This window comes from Anser brachyrhynchus (assembly GCF_964034855.1).
Source record: "Anser brachyrhynchus genome assembly, chromosome: 15".
NCBI classification, from domain to species: Eukaryota; Metazoa; Chordata; class Aves; order Anseriformes; family Anatidae; genus Anser; species Anser brachyrhynchus.
In genome coordinates this window covers 982886-996741 of record NC_137733.1, presented here as the reverse complement: position 1 = coordinate 996741, position 13856 = coordinate 982886, and the positions used below count along the sequence as shown (strand labels likewise).

Here is a 13856-nt window from a genome sequence, read left to right as displayed (position 1 = left end):
CTAATCTTTTAGACTTGCTAGACTGGAAATTCCCTACCTTTTGAGTTTCTAACCTCAACTGAGACAAATATATTCTGGGGAAATAGCCAGTATGACCAGCAGTGTTGCAGTGTGTCACCTTGGGCTCTATGTATCTCACCTGCAGGCTTCCTACTGCAGTACTGAGGCTCTTCATATTGTTTGGGAAGCAATATGGTGGGTAATACTAGAGGCATCAGTGTGGAAGGTTGCTGAAGGACTTTTACAGAAAATTGCTTAGGAAATCCTGGTTATGTACATGTGACAAAAAAATAAAATAAAATTACATTGGTAACAGAAGTCTCCATTCTAATATTCACTCAAAGCAAGTTTCCATAGTCCAGCATTGTAAAATGCAACAAAGTTAGGGGGGATGCTGATATGTAGACATTCACTAAGGGCAGCATTCTCTAATGCTCATGGATGTTGCAGCAAAGACCCAATTGATTTCAGTGGATACTACGTTATGTGTTAACTTAATTCATTGAAAATACCTTTAATGTTGAGTGAGCTGTTGTTTCTGGTTTTCCAGTCAGCTAGTGTCACTGGCCATAAATTGGATTCAATACCACATTTTTTGGGGGAAACCCTTTTTTTCCAGGCTTATCATAGCACTAACATACTGTTGGTTGAACAATTTTTCATGGACTGAAAAGTCTGTTCATCAAATTTCTGTGCTTTCTGATTGTAATGATTCAAGCTGTGTAGTATATTGGCATCAGCATTTCATTTCTTTGCTTCACAGATGAATGTGTGTATTCAGGGTCACAGCTTCCCTTCTTGTTTTAAGAATTCTCTTTAACTGACACATGTATGTAGGTAAGTGATTCTGCATAGCAGCTGTATCGCTTTTTAAGGATCATTATGGTAGTCTTCTCTTGAAGTCAAAAGGAGAAGAAATCTAGTGTTCTGCCTTAGCTATAGAAGGTGCTAAATAGTGGCAACATAAGCAGTAAATAGCAAAAATGCACAGTCTGACTTAGTTCTCTTTTTCACACACATTGTTTGTGCTATGATACATTTTAAAGAGGAAAGTTACTTAAAAAGGAGAACTCGTGCTTTTGATTTCTCTGCATTGAGAGGAAGTATCACTTCTAAGTAAATATTAGTCTACAGCTAATTTTGAAATCCAAATAACCATAGTAAAATGTTGGCAATTAATTTCTCTGGTCTTCCCAGGGACAGTAATACAGCTGAAAGTGTACCAGTGTAGGCGAGGTTATGGCCTTCAGTACCTGGCATCTGGCTATATCACAAGCCTTAGTAGATTTTACCTGGTGTCAAGTTAGTAAGAGATTTTTTTTTATTTTATAAATGCAAAAACAAAAGCAGAAATAGAAATATTTTATCATATTTTTTTTCAAAATAGAAAAGTAGCAGTGCTAGAAGTCAAGTGAAGTTTTCAAGGCTTAATGTAACTGTAATCCCCTGCTGCTCATTTTGCTTACAGCTACAAGATAATCATTTTTTAAAGTCAAAGGCAGAGTTCTTCTAGTACTTGATACCTTTGCCTATAGCCCAGCAAAGCTGGGGACAGCTGTGTAAAAAATGCATCCCAACCAATGATCTTGGATATATTTTTGGAAAACTCGGGAATCCTGAAAACACATAGGAAGAGTAAAACACAGGGATCAATTGAGATCCTTATACACTCACACCTGTGTGAAGGCAATCCCACTTTGGATCTGTCTTAAATCTAAGTATAACAGAAAAAAAAATGTATTTGGGTTGAAAAGCCTATAATCTCCTCTTTGTGCAGGACATTCCCTGGGTACATTTGCAGGTGGAAACTGTTTAAGGCTTGAAACACAGAAAATCTACTTTCCTCATGCTTAAGTGGCAATCCTGATTAAGCATCACAAGATATTTCCTTGCTTTTCTACATCTGGAGGAAACTATCCCATGGATGCAAGTTCGTTGTTTGCCCACAAAATGAAATCTGCCATCCCCGTGTTACTGTATTTCTTCCCCTCCGACACCCCTCGTGCCAGTCAAACACACTTATGCCCTGGAGCATTGGGCAAGGCTTTCTGTACCTAGCTTTTACAAGAGTTAAGGTGCAGCAAGTCAAGGAGCTGCAGAGACTGGCAGAGGATTACAGTTTAAATTGACTTTCTTCTTTTAATAGACAGCTTCCCATGTTGCTTGGACTCTCTTCATTTTGCATCAAGAAGGAAACTTCTCAGTCAGGAGAACTGCTGACTAGAGGGGCCTAAAACATGACTAATGATGCTGAGAAAGGCTTCTGAAAACCTCTCAGGCCAACTAATGGAGATAATACTTTTTTTTTTCTTTTTAACCTATCATGCCCATTCAAGAGTACAGATCACAGGAGAAGCTGAGATTGAAACCATCTCTTCTCCCCAAACTGTGGTAAACTCATTCAGGTTTGCTCTAATAGCAAGCAGTTCCCAACTTTCTGCAAGGCAGGCAGGCTTCCAGCTGCCTTCCACATGTGCTCCACTCATGATAATGTACATGTGGAGGCATCTTATTCAGTACAGCTTTATGTTGATAAAAGTAAGGAAACAGTATTTTTCAGTACTGCTCCGAGCAGAGAGCTCCATCTTACTATTTATGCTTCAACAGAACTAATGTTCTCTCCTGTTTTGAATCAATGTAAGCAGCAACTTTAAAGGAAAATACATTTAAAAAACATTATTTGGCATGAGTAAAACATCAATATGCCTGAAAAAAATGAAATCGAAGGGATTTACTTTCCCCTAAGGAAAACAATTTGCTTTTCTCAGTTGCCATTTAAATAGTTACAGTAAAACTTGTTACCTACCTGCACTGCAAGTCAAAATTGTACTGCTAGATAATGAGGTTCCTTATTTTTCTTATGTTTTGCGTGTATTTCCTGATACTGAACATAAACATGAACATTTGGAAAGAACTTGACATTATTTTTTGTCTACAAAGATATTTTAGATCTTAACCAGAGTTTTCAGTTGTGTACTTCAAACTTTTATAAAGATTTAGCAAATTCCTCTCAGTGTGTTGTTTCTAACTAGGTAGAATTATTGCTCCACTTTGAAATGTGTCTGATGATGAAAAGTAATCATGGAAATATTCAAGGTAGTAAAACTGAGAAGCAAATAATGAGAAAAATAGTTAGATATTTCAATCTTAATCCCATACTCAGCCTATAGGCTTGTTTAGGCAGCCATGTAGCAGACTGGATGTTAAAGATCCATCCGTCCGTAAGCCCCCAAACAGCCCTAGAAATTTTGCCCCAGTATGTATTTTAAAGCTGTATATTCTGCTCCAACAGTCAGATATTTAAAAACAAAGTGTTTTTTTTTTTTTTTAAAAAAAATAAAAAGCTGTGGTGTAAACTGAAATGTCAGTAATGGGTAACTGTTTATTTACCCACTGCTGTCTTCTATCCTAAAACACCTCCCTAAACATAAACAGCTCCCAAAAATAAGATGCTGCAACATATCATATAGATCAGTAAGTAGAAAGTTTTGAGTAGAGATAAGGAAAACGAATCACCGTTAAGAAGCATTTATTATGGTGTTCTCTGCTGCATTAGGCAAAGTGTTGCCCGCAGGTGGAGGGAGGTGAGCCTTCCCCTCTGCTCAGCACTGGTGAGGCCACACCTGGTGTCCTGGGTCCTGTGCTGGGCCCCCTAGGATGAGACAGACCTGGACATACTGGACAGAGTCCAACATAAGGCCACAAAATTGATGGAGGGACCAGAGCATCTCTCCTGTGAGGAGAGGCTGTGTGAGCTGGGCCTGCGTAGCCTGGAGAAGAGGAGGCTCAGGGGGATCTCACCAATGCCTACAAACCCCTGAAGGCAGGGTGCACGGAGAATGGAGCCAGGCTCTGCTCAGTGGTGCCCAGGGCCAGGCCCAGAGGCAGTGGGCACAAACCGGAGCACAGGAGGCTCCCTCTGAGCACCAGGAGGCACTTCTGTGCTGTGCGGGTGCCGGAGCCCTGGCCCAGGTTGCCCACAGAGGCTGTGGAGTCTCCTCCTTGGAGATCTCCCAAAGCCACCTGGACATGGGCCTGGGCCCCCTGCTCGTGGTGGTCCTGCTGGGGCAGGGGGGAGCAGATGGGCCCTGAGGCTCCTTCCACTGTCAGCCATTTTGTGAATTTTAGAAGCATTCTAATTACACACTGCCTATTCTTGAAGAGCAAGAAATTACTCAAGAAGCTAGTATTAAAAAAGATTTCTTACTAGTTTTGAGCTGAGGTGAGGGGTCAGGTGGTAGCAGATTTGGAGTTACTTTTATGGAAGATTTGGTACTCTTTTGAACTGGGGACTTTAAAACTTCTCTTTAAGGAATTTAATTTAAAGTATCCACCCCTTGGAATACAAGTATGTTACCTTTGAATAAGAATATATGGAACTCATAACCAATTTTTCTAATTACTTTTTTCAATCTCGTAACTTCAGATGTGGCAGAAACCAGAGCCAGATTTGGAATCATTTTCTACCTCAGAGTTTTTACCCTGGTTCTAACTTGTTTGACTTTTGTGAAAGCAAGATTAATTCCCAACTGAATCTCTAATTCTGTGTTGAAGTCTCTGAGTTTTAAACTTATACCTCTTGCAGAGGATATGTTTTGTGCTGAAGCTTCTGGTACCGTTCTGATTTAGCAGTGGCCTAGCTGGGTCCACTAGTGCATCTACATTCCAGCTCTGCTGGGAGAAAAAGATACAGCTGTAGCAGTTGTTCTTTAATGGAACAAATGTTTTTTAGTTATTTTGTGAGATGATCATGTTGCTGATTTTGAAAAATCTTTTATGAATTGAATGCTTGGAAGAATTATGATGTTTTGTCATTTCATGAAGAAGCTATTTGTTCTTGGAAATGTTATTTAAAGGCTTAATGAAATGAGGAAACACCTCTGCTACTGCAAGCCAAAGTCTCTGAACTTTTTTTTTTTCACTTCATCTTTTTGATGCTGACTGAGTAGATTTATTTTTTTTTGTTACTTTTAATTGAAGCAATTCAGATTTTGCTCAGACCTCCTTCAAGCACCCACAGCTGCAGGTATGAATCTTTTTAAGGAGATCCTGCCCAGAATAAGGAAGATTCTTTCAGGTGCTACAGCTTCTGATGACCATGCATTGCTTAACCTTATGCTGAAAGAACATGTGATATCCAAGGAGTACCATCAGGCCTTGCTCCATGAAAAAGATAAAGAAGACCTTGCAAGGAAGATTTCTCTGACATTTGTGGAGAAATGGGACCTGTATTGGAATACTTTGATTCCCCACTCTTGTTTAAACTTCTGTGGCAGTAGACCTCAAAACATCACAGATAATGAGCCAACAGGAACCAAGCACATGTCTGGTAAGTCAGCTTCTTCTTTTTTGCATTGTTAAAGATTTACTTTTGTTAATTGCATATTGAGATTGCATTGTGACATAGTACAAAGTGCATCAGTGGAGAGCAGGTAAGGAAGAGAAAAGCAACAAATGTAATTCAACAGCAGCTAAAGCATATCCACCCATTCAGGGTAACACCCAGATATCCCTTTACAGTCAGGCCATAATGACTTATTCTTTGCCTTCTTTTGCAGAACACAAAATGCAAAATAGATTAAGGAGACTATGCTAAGATCAATTTTTCTCAACTGACATCCCAGCCACTGATAGTCTGAGCAGCATTTGTTAATGATGATCTGTTCATCCTGACGACTGATGTGGGGAAATCCCTTATATTTGTCAAGCATGTACTGGGGGGAATGCACTCTGTTGCAAGTTCCAGGTGTCTATAAGCACAAAAATTACAATCCCTATAACAGACTGCTGCAAACTTAAGGACAGGAAGTACTTAAAGACTTATGAATCTGGATTCAAGAAATCTGAGATTCTTAGTGGGCAGTAGGAGACATAGAAATGTGGAGACCTTATCATGTATGTAATTTACATACAACAAATTAATGTTGTATGTAGTGAAGAACAGGAGTAGTACTGGGACAATCCTAACATGGACCATTTTATGTGAAACAACAGAACCCCAGCTTAAATTATAGTATTCAGAATTACTTTTATGAAAGCAAGCAACTCAAAAAGGAGAATAAAAGAATGCTTAATAGAATACCCAGATAGTCCTGTAAAACTGATGGGAGGACCTTGGATGCTATTGTGGGTGCAAACTTTTTCTTCTCCTAAAATACAGCATTGGGCATTATTTCTCAGGGTATTGCTGAAAGTACAAGAAGTGCTAATGAAAAACTTAAGATAGTTCAGGAAAAATACTTAACCAGAAGACCTTAATGCTGTTATTACAGTCAAATTAATGCCAACAAGTTATATTTAAATGTAGAATATCGTAGCAAGTACCCTAGTGTCACTTAAGCTGGGGGTATATATAGTTTGTTTTCTGTTTTTAATTACATCTCTGATGTGTTCATAAAGATAGCCACTCCTTCTCATTTTTGTAATGGTAGCAACTAAAATCTCCATTCAAAGATCTTGATGCTGTTGTGCCTGGCTCTGTGCCTCTGTCACAAAGCTTGAATTTGAGATGCGACAGAGGGAAACCAGAGTGCATCAGAAGAAGCATTAGTCTTCCTCCATCACATGTTCGACCATTGTCACTGTTCTATAGATTTTGTAGTACAGAGATGAATTTAAAAGAAGTGGTTTCAAAGACAAATTTATCACAAAGAGGCTCAAACTGTATTAGCCTTCCCTTGAAGCAATTTTTTTTCTAACTTTCCTTTTCCAATTTGTTCACTTTCAGACACATGTTCAATGACGGTTTCACTGTGCAAAGACAGCTCGGGTCAGGAACAGACTGATACCAGCAGGTTTCTCACTGCTTAGTAGTTTTGCAGATGTTTCTCTTACCTGAAAAGGATGTTTAAAATTTCTGGGTGAGAAAGCCCCAGCTTTCCTTCTCTTGCAAAGTGCATCATTGACATCAGTTTTGCAGTGCTTTCAATACCTATTGATATATTCTGCTTGTTCCTTTTGCCATAGAGCAGCGTGTCTTTGTTTTGGATCAGCAAAAACTGAAGCACAGAAGGTGATGGTCATCTGAGGAGTTCAGCCAGTTAGTTCTTGGCTCTCATAGCCTCCTGTTTTCTAGTCTGCTTTACACTCTAAGACCGTCATTATAGATTAGTCCACTAGATGAACTAGTATTCTGATTTACTCCATCCATTGATTTCTGCTGTTTCTAATCAGCTGTAGTCATTGTGCAAAAAGTGGACAACCACTGTTTACTGTAGTTCATGTGAACTGGAGTCACAGTAAACAGCTGAACTCTTTTGTTCCCCAAACTGTCATCCTTGAAGTAAATCACTTACCTCATGGAATTACGGCCTCAGAAGCTGATAAAGAAATCTGGCTGCAAGGCTGGTAAAGGAGCTTATAACTTGTGGGGTTGTGCTGTGCATTAGAACAGAGTTAACAATTATCCTCTTAACTGTTGTAGGGGTTTTCCATGCAAAGATTGTATTATGATCAGCTGCTCCCAGGAAGGAAACATCATCTCTTGTGAGCATGAGAAGCTGGTGGAAGTGGAGCTCCTCTGCAAAGGGAAAAGGCTTAGGTCAGCAGCTGCTTTGTTGATAGGACATGCTGCCTTGTGCAGAAGCCAGTGTTACCAAGAAGCTGACCAAAATTTTACCTCACGAGTCTTGGAAGCCATTGACTTCATCAAATCCCACTTCCTTCCCTCTTCAAACTCTGGATCTTTGTTATAAGCTGTTGATGGTGGAATAGTACTAGAAGAAATACTTGCTCATTTGAGAATAAATTCATAATTATTTTCTAACTTGTGTAGGTCTATGCATAGTAAAAAAAAAAAAAAGTAGAAAAATAGGAAAACAGGGTTGCAGAGACACACAGAAGCTGTTATAGGTATCGTGGTAGGAACACTCATTAGGTAAGTTGGCTTTCAAAAGGATCTGTGTCTTAAGCCAGATAGGCACTATAAAGGTGTGACTCAGTTTGAGATTCATTAAATGAATAAATGCTGTCTACCACACAGCAAACTCTGAACAGCGTATGTAAGCCAGACAACCTTTACATTTCACAGAACATTGTACATGTCATTTTGGACCAATGGCAAAAGACACTTGGAGAAGAGAGCAAACCAGTGAATGTGTGAAAGGTACTTTCATTTTTGTATGAGCACATCAAGCTGCAAGGTAAGAGTGTTTGCATGCTGCTTGCTTTATTCTTACTGATGGACTGTTTAACAGCGTGACTTTAGGACAGGTTTGAACCAGAATAAAACTACAAAGAGCATTCTGGAGGGCACTGAAAATTGTTACTATTGACACCCATCCAATTTCCACCAGAATAAATCATTCTATTCCTACGGGGTGAGAAGCACAGGCTCTTCTTAGCTGTGGCAAGTGACAGGTTACCCACGCTTATTCTACAGGGGCTGCCAGAAGGGAGCTTCCTCTTGGTTTTCCTCTTTGGAATTCCCCTTAAGCCTCTAGCATTTCTGCTGTGACTGGCCTGGCTCATTTCCTCCTTTCTGCTGTTACTTTCTGTGAGCCCTAGGCAGTGACAGCAGCTCTCCTGCTTTTCTGGTGCTGAATCCTGAGTGAAGGAACAGGAACCGTCTGCTTTCCTAAGGTCAGTTTTTCCTCAATTCTTGAATGCTGTGCTTTTGTCATGGTAAATCCATCTTATATTGCCTGCTGTGAATATTGGTAACAGCGGTGTGTCAGTATCTGGTCCTGAAGTATTTGTGGGATGAAGTCTGAATTTGAGTGGGTGAAGTTTTGGAGACTTTTCAGCGATTTTGTTTTGTGTCCAGCCCTGTTAATTGCTTGAAAGCTTGTTATAGTTTCTTTCCGATTTTGAGAGGAATGCACTTGTTCTTTGTACAAATTTTGCTTGTATTGAAAGTGAAACCGTGGAGCATTAGAAAACACTGGCTTGTTTCCAGTCTTAGAGCTCTGTCTTGAAGAAAGTCTCCGAATGCAAAGGTAGTTGGTCTGACAAAAGAAGGCAAGGTGTCTGCTATACCACTTTATATCACCTCGCTGCTGAGATGGGCGAGATGAGCACAGCTGTGACACCAGAGGCAATACTGGCTTCAGAAGGCAGATTCTGCTCTCAAATATTTTCCCAGCTATGGCACCTGCAGGACAGCACATGATCAGTCTGCCTGCTTTCGGCTATCTTCCAGGCAGGACTTTTGTTTTTTGTCTGGTTGGATTTTGTTTTTAATTTGTGTTGGTCACCATACAGCAAAGTTCATTGAAAGGCAGAAAATCCTTCTACTTGATACTTACACTTTTTCTAACTTCTTTAAACTCACCTAAAGGAGACAAAGGGCAATAAGACAGGATATAGTGCTGCTTTTTTTCTGGCATCATCTCTGTTCTTTCATTTTAGACTATAAAGCCCACGGAAAGTTAATACTGCATGGGCCAGGTACATTCTGTAGGTAAAAGTAGTGTCTTTTATTAAATCATGTCATACAACAGGAAAAGATGAACAGGCTTTCAGACATATAAGCTTTTTCACCGATCTGAAACAGAAACCCAAACTCTCAAAGCTAAATATAGTTTGGGCACCATTATCCACAGTTTAAGAACCATCAGACCTTCTCTGAAAGAAAAAGCTGTTTGGTACCCACGGAGCAGAGGAATTGCTGGTGATGGACATGGGGAGAGGAGAGACAGTTATTGTAGCATGGAGGGGACTTGTGCTGCTGATGACCTGCCCATACCCCAGAGGGCATCACCCTGAAACACCACGTGGGGCAAAACTCAGGAAACATGACCCTGCCTTCTGGTTTGTGTTGTGGGTTATGGATCACACAGGCACAGTAACCTTCAAGGGATACAAAGAGAGCAGATCAAGAGAAAGTTGTTAAAAAAAAAAAAAAAAAAGTCTTGAAAGTTGTGGCTGATGTTACTGAGCTTTTAGCTCTAAGTAACAGTGTTTCACTGAAATGCATAGTTAGATAGTTTGATAGAGCTTGTTTTTTTTTTGTCAGCTTGCTTAACTCAGATTCATCCTAAGTGTAGCACATAATAACATTTTTAAAGTAATATTTGTGTGATTTTGTTTTAACCTCCTGTCTTTATGACAGTCCCACTCTCTTGTCTTTCTATAACCTAAGATTTGGAGTAGTAATGTTATGTCATCCTCCAGTTACGAAATGTGTGATTTACCTGGCACTGCTACTGTCCTGCTAGGAATTACCCTCAGCTTCCTGAACTGGTATGAAAATTAAATTGCAGGGGGGCTTTCCTCTGTTCCTGAAATTACTTTTTTTTATTATTATTATTTTTTTTTAATGTCTGTACTCATGTGGGAAGAATGCTTTCTTACCTGTTAGTTCAGCTGTCAACAGAGTTAGGGAAAGGAACCCCCCTAACGATCTCTTCAGAAGCATCTGCCTCCTTTTTGGAGAAAACTTTACATTATTGTCTTTGTATAAACCTTCTCCTTTCTCTTAATTACCATTTGGTTTTAGTTAGTAGCAGAATTCATTACTTGGTGTCAAATAATTGGGGCCAAATGACAAATCACAACCATTCCCTTTATCTTTTGAAATCTAAAATGCCCCATCTAAATCTTAAGATTTGTCTGTGTTTAAGTGAACACCTACTGCTTCTTCAGCTGGATTCTTTGTCCTGGTGTGGTGATGCTCACTATTTCTTTTACTACTTTTCCAGCATTGTTAATTCTTATGGTTTTGCTTGTGCTCTGAAATAGCACTGAACAAAAACCTCCGAGAGTCTTGCAAATGAATCATATTGTTGTGCTGTATGAGTAGAATACAGCATTAACACAAATGCATCCTGTGTAGAAACCCTGCTGCAACAGTTATGTGCTGAATCATTGTAGAGGTAATGCAAAGGGAACACGAGTCTATTGCATATAGTGATGGAGCTGGAGTGTATAGACTGCTGTGGGAAGGAGGTTTTACTTCAATATTTAAAGACACAAAAAATAGTTTTAACAAGGGTCCACGCTACAAAGGATTGAACTTTCTGAAAGGCCTGGAAATACACTGGGAAGTGCATCCTGTCTAACTCCACCCAGCACTTCCACTTTGTGCACAGACGCTGACCACAAATGAGAACACTGGCATCCCAGGTGATGCGAGGCCTCTGTTGTTCCCCTGAGAGCTGGCTGAGAGCAGCAGTCACAGCTCTAACACAGGGAATGCGATGCTCAAACCTTAATTCACAGGGACAGTGATGACACTTCTTAGTCCTGTGATGTGAAAGTGTGCCATATGCCCCTTTTGGCAGCATTGCATGGCACCCCAAAGGGACTGTATTATGAGTAAGCTAAATTAGAATCGTGTAGGAAACAACCAAGAAAGTGTCCGAGTGATAGAGAACATATTCCCCTGTGGTCTCAGACAGTGGGCTGCTGGATTCAGTGGGTTGCAGTGAGAAAAAAGGAGAAGCCATGGGAAAGCAATTGCTGTTGTAAACATGCTTAGTAATGTCAGGTTTCATTTTCTGTGCTTCAGTTCCAACCCGCAGCCAAACACTCGCTGTCCCTGGGGCACAATCCTGTTTGCCTCTGTCTCTCTTGTTATGTAGAAATCTTTCCAAAATTCCCTTCTTTTTCCCTGCAGCCTTGGACAAAGTGCTATTAGTGGTCCCACCATCATTTTAACACAGCAGCACAGCTGCTGATAAGAATTTCTTGGTTCAGCTGAAGAAAGAAATTACAGCATCCAAAATCAAGTGTAGTCAATAGAAAGGCAGCTGCATGTACATTTGTGTCAAGCCCAATGCAATGAAGGAAAAAAACAAAAGAGGGTAAACTGAAGCAAAAAAGAGAAATATTTAAGTTTTTCATTTTTAAAAGAGTAGTAGTCTTCGTTCTTCCCTAGGTAGAAGGCTACATTTCTCTCACTCCTGTGCTGCTGGGTTATAGTACCTCTTAGTTTTTAATTTTCACCTCTCTAGCTGGTGGAAGTCTCTAGAATTCCTCTTGGCTGCTTCCTGACTCCTTGACCTCGTAATGCAAAACATTGTGCATTACTTATATATTTAACCACGTGGAAATGCCATTGAAAGAAAGCTTTAAAATAACAAAAGCTCTACGATTATGAGTTAAATAAAACTTTTCATTTCCATGAAGACTAAGAAGGCCTACTTAGTCTTTATCCATCGTACTTGCCCTTTTCTTCATCTGCTGTAATCAAGCACTTTACTAATTGCTGAACTTGGAAGGAGTAATGAATTTGTTTGTCTTGCATTCCCTTTACAGCTTCACAGGATCACAGAATGGTTAAGGTTGGAGAGGATCTCTGGAGGTCATCTGCTCCAACCCTGCTACTCCTGGAGCAGGTCACCCAGGACCATGAAACTTATGAGCTTCTGCTAATTAGTTCTCTGTCTCTAACCCCAAAATCATATTGAATCAGATGTAATGCTTCAACAGCGTTATTCACAGTGTGGAAACCTGGTATTCTGAAAGGCCTGACTGTGTTTAGGTTTTCTGTTAATTCAACACAGAACGTGGCAGTGTAAAATGCAGCAGCAAATTGAAAATTTGCCACATTCCTCGTTCTCACAAAGGTTTGTCAACTTCTGCTTTCCATTTATAGCAGGGCAGGCAATAACTTCAAAATTTTGTGATGTTGGTAACGAATATGAGGCCACACAACATGAAAAAGGAGAACTACCTGACTGTAGGTCACTCCTACATGTGGGGCCTCACTAAGTCCACTGCCTGTCCTAAGGTTTGGCTCTAGATTCTGGTGTCTTCCCTGGCAGGATGCAGAGCGGTCCATTTCAAAGCTCTACAAAGGGACAACCCCACATAGGGCTGTGGGAGGAATGAGGATTAGTTCATAACAAAGCAGATTGTGGCAGTGTCACTAGGTCTGCCTGCTTCCTTTTGTCAGAGCTGTATTTATTTTTGCTGTTGCAGGTAGACTTGATGGTCCAGCAGGTTGCTCCACATTTGCCACCTTAGCAAAGTAGATGTGTGCAACCAGGGACATCAATGGCATTCTGCTAAAGGCAGAATATTGGAGAACTGTATTATAAGTATCCTTCATTGCAAAACATGGTTCTTGATGCCAATCTGAAACTTCGCGTGGTTGCAGTTTGTGGCCATTTTAACAGAATACCGACTGGAAAATTTGCCCGTCGTCCGTTTCACGTTGGCATCTGGGTATTATGGTGGAGTTAATGACTGGGATCATCAGCCCAGGTAGCATTCATATCAAGGATCTGTAAACACTGAAAAGCCAATATTTGTTTTGGAAATAGTTTGATAAAGATGATGAATAACCAACATGTACAGTTATTACACTACTTACGGAATACCCAGGAGGAGTGTTTGAGTTTATTCTGGTGCCTCCTGCAGTAACTGGAAGTAATAGAAGAAAATGAAGTGGAGGAAGAGAGAAACTTTATCAAAAAATATAGCTGCAGCAACCTAAGCAGTTCTTAGCCCATATAAACACTGGTGGCTGCAGCAGGGAGCATGTTAGAGCAGTGAGAATTGTCTGGGTTCTGTATGGTACTCTGAAACGCTATAGCAATTCTTAGCTCATGAGTAAGTACTCACATGAGTTCTGGAGATGTATGTAGTATGAATAATTTTTTGTCTGATCCCAACAGATATTGATGTTTGGAAAGAAAATGGATTTTAAAATAACTGTGATAAATTCCACAGTTGCAGTGAATGCCCTGTTACCAGAAATGAATTCTCAAGTTGACCATACACAATCAGCCATAAGGTCTGGGGAAGAATTCTATGAAGCAACTGTTCAATCTTTTACTGTTCTTAGCTGTGCTGAGGAGATGTCTCCTAGTGCTACCTGCAGGTCTCAGGAACTGGGATATAGCATCCCAGCCAGAAGCTGCTGACCCTAAGAAGAAATTGTCATACCAGTACAGAATGGGATTCTTTTT

At 40.2% G+C, this 13856-nt stretch overlaps 1 protein-coding gene across 4 annotated transcripts in view; it reads left to right on the top strand.

Annotated features, from left to right (window-relative positions):
- The first annotated feature begins 4970 nt into the window (after window positions 1-4970).
- The window catches only part of CIITA (class II major histocompatibility complex transactivator), a 33877-nt gene continuing 24991 nt past the window's right edge, over window positions 4971-13856 (top strand). The window contains exon 1 of one of the 4 annotated variants that reach the window (XM_080556926.1): window positions 4971-5329. In XM_080556926.1, coding sequence (XP_080413052.1) covers window positions 5029-5329 — 301 coding nt within the window. In that variant the 5' untranslated portion in view covers window positions 4971-5028. Of the gene's footprint in view, window positions 5330-8028; window positions 8142-8499; window positions 8581-13856 lie in introns of those variants that run through there. The other 3 variants (XM_080556925.1, XM_080556928.1, XM_080556927.1) reach the window with 3 other exon arrangements.